The 7,002-nt window shown below is 34.2% G+C and overlaps 1 protein-coding gene across 2 annotated transcripts in view; it reads right to left on the bottom strand.

Moving 5' to 3' along the window:
* Window positions 1-517: 517 nt before the first annotated feature.
* Window positions 518-7,002, bottom strand: part of LOC127178252 (protein argonaute-3) — a 43,253-nt gene continuing 36,768 nt past the window's right edge. For both annotated transcript variants that reach the window (XM_051130988.1, XM_051130989.1), the window contains exons 17-19: window positions 5,991-6,092; window positions 4,810-5,009; window positions 518-3,500 (exon numbers count right to left, since the gene is read on the bottom strand). In XM_051130988.1, coding sequence (XP_050986945.1) covers window positions 3,392-3,500; window positions 4,810-5,009; window positions 5,991-6,092 — 411 coding nt within the window. In that variant the 3' untranslated portion in view covers window positions 518-3,391. The remainder of the gene's footprint in view (window positions 3,501-4,809; window positions 5,010-5,990; window positions 6,093-7,002) is intronic.

The raw sequence follows: 7,002 nt of genomic DNA, 5'->3' as shown, positions 1-7,002 counted from the left end.
GTTACGTGCGAATACAAGACAAACACTCATTACAATCTTCGGTTAGAACGTACTGACGCAGCTTTAAAGGAATCGCTTGGCAAAAAATTAATCGTATAACGTTTTTTCACCTTCATTGCAAAAAGCTGTTGAATTGTGCAACAAAAATGGACTGATTTTTACTACTTCACTTTAATATGCACTTTTGTTGCATGGAAAACAGCTCACATTTTTTAATCTCCTGAGACCCGGAAAAAGAAAAAAAAAAAAAAAAAAAAGGACTTTCATGTCATTACATTGTTTAGAGCATAAAATATATATATATATATATATATATATATATATATATATATATATATATATATATATATATATATATATATATATATATAATATATATATATACACACATATATTATTTTTTTTTTCTTTTTTAAAGATATTTCATCTAGTTACGCTATGTCCTTGGTAGAGGACATTGGGACTCAATTTAAATGTATGATTTTTTTTTTTTTTTTTTTTAGCATTTTTTAGATGCTTTTTTTTTTTTTTTTTTTTTAATTTCCAATAAATTTTTAGTTTTCAGGATTATTTTTTTTAACCAAAATGAGTCTCTTCCATTTTTCTGATTTTTTTTTATGCAAAATGTGTGTAAAATGGCCATAAACAGGTTATCTCATACACAATGTATCTATTAACTAAATCTAATTTGCATGTTAATACGTTTTTCATGAAAAAAAAAAAATGTAATAATGGGAGTAAGAATTGACAAGGTTTTCATAATAATACATAATATCTCATAGGAATATTGAAATGTAATTTCTATCCATATTCATTTGTTGCGTCTCCCAAAATGCGTAATAACATGCTTTTAGTCCCGGTGTCCTCATATGACGACATGTATGAAATCAACGTCCTGTTTCGTAACAGTCATATTTAGATTTGAATCTCTATAACATTTTCCTGAGATGGTGATTTATGACAGTTTAAAAATGAGTCAGATTTAAAGTGTTTCACTAAATTAATATTAGACATTTTTGAAGACCAAGGAGATGGAGTGGTCATGGTGAAACTACCAAACATAGTATTTCTGAAAAAAAAAAACAAAAAAACTCTCACTGACTAAAATATAATGTCCTCATATGAGGATGCAGGGTCTCAGGAGGTTAAAACTCACTAAAATCTCATGTGCAGCAAAAACTTTAGAGTCATTTAGAACCAAACTATTCCTTTAAAGAGACATTTCTTGCCAAGTGGCAAGGGTTAGTAAAATATATATATATATATATATATATTTGAAGTTAAAACTACACAAAAATAAAATTGCATGACACCTCATCAAGATTGCTTCTGAAACTGATAGCTGTTTGGCATCCACACACAGACGGTTTTACTTCCAAGGCTCTGAAGCACCGATAAGCGGTTTCATTCGGGAAGGTGAAATAAAAAAGGGCGCAATTTCAGTAGCTGCTGTCACTTAAACCACTTTTGATGGGCATGAAACATGCTGTACCTTCTTCGACAGGATCATCCTCTAATGCACACTTTAAAATAAACGCAGAGCCCATCAGAGCAGCCTACTGCATTAGTTTCATCTGATTATTTATACTGATCTGATTGCATAAATTTGTGGATTTTAAAGGGACCGAACTTGTTTAGGTTATGCATTTAAAATCTGTTTTCTAGTGCTTCGTGCAATTCGGACTGGCCACAGTGCTGTACCTTTCTATGCAATAAAATCAAACGCAAATCTAACATACAAACAAACATACAAAATGACCAAACGTCTGTCCTGATGAGACATTTCTCCTCAGAGTGAGAGAAAGACATGCAACCAGCACCATTTATGCATCCCATGTTCCATCTTACACATTAAGTCTCTGCCAATTGCTGATGCCGCCACGGGCCGCACCTAATAGCACCATGCGTTACGCATTATTTAGTGCAGATTATCACCTTTAAGCAGCGGGACATGCTTCAGATGGCACACGGAGAGACGGTAAGGCACCCGACGCTCACTGCACCCTTCAAGTAAAATACTACGCTGACCCCTAGTGGCCCTCCAGTGAACGAGCACGAATCGAGTTCTGCCAAAGCTTCTCCTTGAACGCGCGAACTGAAGCATGAACCCGCCGGTCGGACTTGAACAAGTACAACAGCAGCGGAATCCTTTGAACAGGCAGGGCAGTGAAAATCGAGACGTTGAAACCGTGAGATTTTATTAAGGCCGTACAGTCGAATGCGGTCGCAACTGTGCACCGAAGTGAGATGCGTTTGTTCTGTTTCTGACCTCCGACGTCATGCGTTTCTCGCAGGCACTTGTTAACACACTACGGTCAATCGTCAGGTAACGCTGCTTTACTTTCACCTAAAGTAAACTCTAAAAGTGCCAAACATGCACACCTCCATCATAAAAACCAATCGCAATGCCCATCGCGCGCTTTCGGATGCCTTTTTTTCCCCCCCCCCTAATCGCACACGGAGTCTTTGCACAGGAGGTATTATCATCCTGCTAACGGATTATTGCACTAAACTATGATCTGTCACAGAACACGGACTAAATCGAGACAAAGTGCAGGAGGGGAGCGAACGAGACAAATCTGCTAGGAGCTGCGTTTGATCGAGACAAATAAATATTGGAGGGAATTTGGGTGGTAAAAACAAGCATCAAAACATGATCACTTTGCGTTACATGAAAGCGCGTGAATTTGCTTAAAAACAAATGAAAAAAAACAAAAAAAATCAACGGTCAGCTTTCTGCCCCCTGGCGGGGTTCGTCATAAAGGACTTTTTACGCTCGGCAATGGCACTTTTCTAACAATAAAAGCTTGTGTTTGTAAAATTGCTAACGCACAATTGGTTCTTCACGACTGACACTTTAACACGTAGTTAAGTCACCATTGGCTACAAAAATAATTGAGAACGGGAGGAAAGTACATTGCTAGTATGAGCGCCTCTGTGCGCAGGCGTTCTCCGAAACTTGCGTTCTCTTCCGAACTCAGTCTTTCCATCCGCTTCCATTCGAATCTCATTTTGGGGGAAGGACAAAGTGCTGTTAGAAAACGTTGAGGTACAAGGCGTGACAGGCAGGGGAAGTAATTTAACGTTACGCCTACAGAGGAGCGGGGGGACATATAGACGGGCTTCCCTTTTGGTTTGGGTTTTGGAGGGGATGTGACAGAACGGCCTCAGTCGGCTGGTTTAATATTGCATAATAGTGCCGAGGTCCACGTGTGGAATTAAAGCAGGCCTTCCTCATCCTGCTGCACAGTGTCGGGGCGGGCCGCGCTTCCATCGCCACAGAGATCGACCCTTCGGGACGCACAGGCTTTTGGGAGGTGTGACGGCGTGTGTATGCGGTTGTCGGGTTCGTGTGCATGACTAGTCGAACGTGGGATGGATGTGAGCTGGCTTAGGCAAAGTACATGGTCCTCAGGGTGTCGTGGTGAATCTGCACAGCTTTGGCCAGCGCCTGGGGATCCCGGCCGTTACTCTGCCCGGAGACGTGGCTTCCCTCAGCACTGAAAGGGAAAAGAGCGAGCAGGGTTATTATAGCTTACTGAAAAATCATTATCTTTTAAAATCTTTTATTTTAGTTAGTAGCAAGGGAACATTTCTCATTATTATTCAGTTTAATTTGATGAGCTAAAATAACTAAAACTGAAATAAAAAATTATAAAAACTATATAGATCGACATAATCAATGAACTTTCTTTAATCGGGCCTAGGTTTTTCTGCTTGCTTCAATATAGAGTAATTACATTTTAGATTGAGTACCTTGAGTACTCAATAGATAAACTGCAAAAGGAGTTGATAAATGCACTTTAATGCACATTTAATAGTGTATCAAAAATGAGTTTTAAATTTGCTTTTTAAAAAGCATTTTTCACACACTATATGTTCTTCTACGTTTATAAAATACAGGTAGTGTTATTAACTAAAACTACTAAAAATGTTTTTTATTAACTGATATAGAGCTGAAATAGAATAAAATAAATATTAGAAAATGTTGCATTGGCACCCTAACTGAAATACAATAAGTTTATGTAATAAAATTAAAATTACAAAATAATAAATAAAGCAAAACGTAAATTTTAAAAAAAAGTTATTACAGCTAACAAAAATTAGCTTGTTACTTGAAAAAAATAACATTAACAAAATAAAATTGAAAAAAAATTGAAAAAACTTGTTTTATTTTATAAATTTATTAAAATTAAAAAATAGTAAATAAAGCAAAATATGAATATAAATATATATATATATATATATATATATATAAACTAGTTTTATTTCAGCTAACTGCCAAGGCAAGTTGAAATCAACAAAATTAAACAAAAAAACTAAATTAACAAAAAGGACAAAACTCAACAAATTTACTAAAACTTTTTTTTAAGGCAAGTGGTTACAAAATTTTAAACCAGTGTTATTATGGTTAACTAAAACTAAAACTAACTATAAAAAAACTATTTTGTTACTTGAGGTAAAATAAATGGTACCTCAAATAAAATTAAAGAATAAATAAAAAATAAAAAAAATTTCAGCTAGTTGCAATTTCATGTTTATTTTAGTTTAGCTTGATGTACTAAAATAACTGAAATAAAAATAAAAACTATATAGACACGAATATTTTTTAAAAAAGTCAGGAAATTACCATCAAAAAATCATTCATATTTTAACTACAAAAATTAAAAAAATATATATTTATGACATGCTGTTGGGACTGCAGAACTAGGAACTGAGTAATATATTGAAAACTTACAATTAAATACATGATTTTTAGCTGCATCAACAGTAATAGTGGTATTGTAAGACAACCGCCTGCACACACACCTGTCGTGTTCTTTGTCCACCAAGTGGTATCGCGCACGGAAGGCCACCAGGTGGGCGTAGTAGGCTGGCGCGGGGATAGAGACGGAGCGGGTACAGCGCACGTACGTGTGGCACAACTGGTAAGTGAGCAGCTGGAACTCATCAGCAGTGAAGCAGTTGTCGTCCCACAGGACATGGTAGTGGGAGGGTCGGCTAGTGCCCTGATGAGAGGAAGACAAACAAAAGAGAGCGGAGTCAAACTCATGCAGAATGCTCAAGTTATACCTTCAAAATCATCTTGTACAATACTGTAGTTTGATCAAACTGACAGGGCTGTTGTTACATTCAGAAAGAAATTGTTTTATTGTTTTATTTAATACATTAATTAAAGAGACATAAATAAATTATATTTCACAAAAAAAAATATATATATATATATTATAAATTATATTAAATTATATATATATATATATATATATATATATATAATATTTATTTATTTTATTTTATTTTTTTTTTGCACTGTAACTTTTTTTTATCTATTTAGTTTATTTTCTTACAGTTTTCATTGTATACAATTTTATCTCATTTATTTCATAATTTTGACTTTTTCCCCTCATAATTCTGAGAATAAAAGTCCCAACCTTTAGATAACTCTCAATTATAAAAAAAGAAAAATTCAAGTTGTTTCCAGCACAGAATTTAAAAAAAAAAAATGTGGTAACTGTGAGTTTTTCCTAATTCTTTCCATAATTCTGCCTTTTTTTCCCCCCCCATCTCGTAACTTTAAGTTTATACTACAATTCTGAAAAAAAGGCTGAATGGTGAAATATAAACGCACAAAAAAAGAATAAAAAAATAACAGATAAAAGAGATAAAAAGTCAGTTACCCATGTTATTTTTAATTTAAATTTTTTTTTGGCTTTCATACATGTAGACATTTTTTTGCAAATAATCATTATTATAATGTGTCCAGACTTTTTTTTTTTTTTTTTTGGTAATTTTGTGGCATTCACCCTACTCAGACTGGATGCCTGTACTGGATTACACAACAGTTATTCACGCTGCTAAATCCAAATCTGCGTGCAAAATCATTTGTCAAGCGAACAAGGAGCCATTTTACACACAACACTGGACCAGCGGGCAGCTTAAAAGGCAGGGGGAAGTGACATTTTGGGGTGTGAAAATGTGTTTGTCTGTACCTGTATTCCAGCATGACTGCAGAGGTAAAAGTCAAACTCGTAGGGGTGTGTGATATCCGTGTCGACTGTCGTACCAGCAGGAATGTTTCCGCTGCGACCCACCTGTGCAGCAAATAAACAGTCATTTAGTCAAAAAATGCAATCAACAGCAAAGTGTTTACAATAAATATGCAGCCTTCGGGTTTGTCTTATAGTCTGAAGGCAATGATACTCATTCCAGAGTTTTTTAATAGACTCTTCTTAAACTAGCCTAGGTTTTCTGCTTACTCAGGATAGACATTTTAAATTGAGTACCTTGAGTACTCGACAGATAAACTACAACAGATAAATGCACTTCAATGCACATTTGTGACCCTGGACCACAAAACCAGTCTTAGGTAGCACAGGTATATTAGTAGAAATAGCCAAAAATACACTGCATGGGTCAAAATTAGCGATCATTGGGATATTAAGTAAAGATCATGTTCCATGAAGATATTTTGGTAGTATCCTACCATAAATATATCAAAACTTAATTTTTGATTAGTAATATGCATTGCTAAGAACTTCATTTGGACAACTTTAAAGGTGATTTTCTCAATATTTAGATTTTTTTGCACCCTCAGATTCCAGATTTTCAAATAGTTGCATCTCTTATATTAAATATTGTCCTATCCTTACAAACCATACATCAATGGAAAACTTATTTATTCAGCTCTCAGTTGATATATAAATCTCAATTTAAAAAAAAAAAAAAAATGGACCCTTATAACTAGTTTTTTGATTTAGGGTCACATTTAATAGCGTATTGAAATGAAGTTTTAAAATTGCTTTTTTAAAAGCATTTTTAGACACTATATTTTCTTCTACATGTATAAAAACAAGTACAAGTGTTATGATTAATTAAAACTACTAAAATAGTTTTCGTTACCTGAAATAGAGCCGAAATAAAATCACAATAAAATAAAACAAAACAAACCAAATATTAGATTATAAGCCTATGTAATAAAATGTTTATTACACTTTTAAAAAA

This window comes from Labeo rohita, chromosome 16 (assembly GCF_022985175.1).
Source record: "Labeo rohita strain BAU-BD-2019 chromosome 16, IGBB_LRoh.1.0, whole genome shotgun sequence".
Taxonomy (NCBI): domain Eukaryota; kingdom Metazoa; phylum Chordata; class Actinopteri; order Cypriniformes; family Cyprinidae; genus Labeo; species Labeo rohita.
This window is presented reverse-complemented; position numbering and strand designations above follow the sequence as displayed.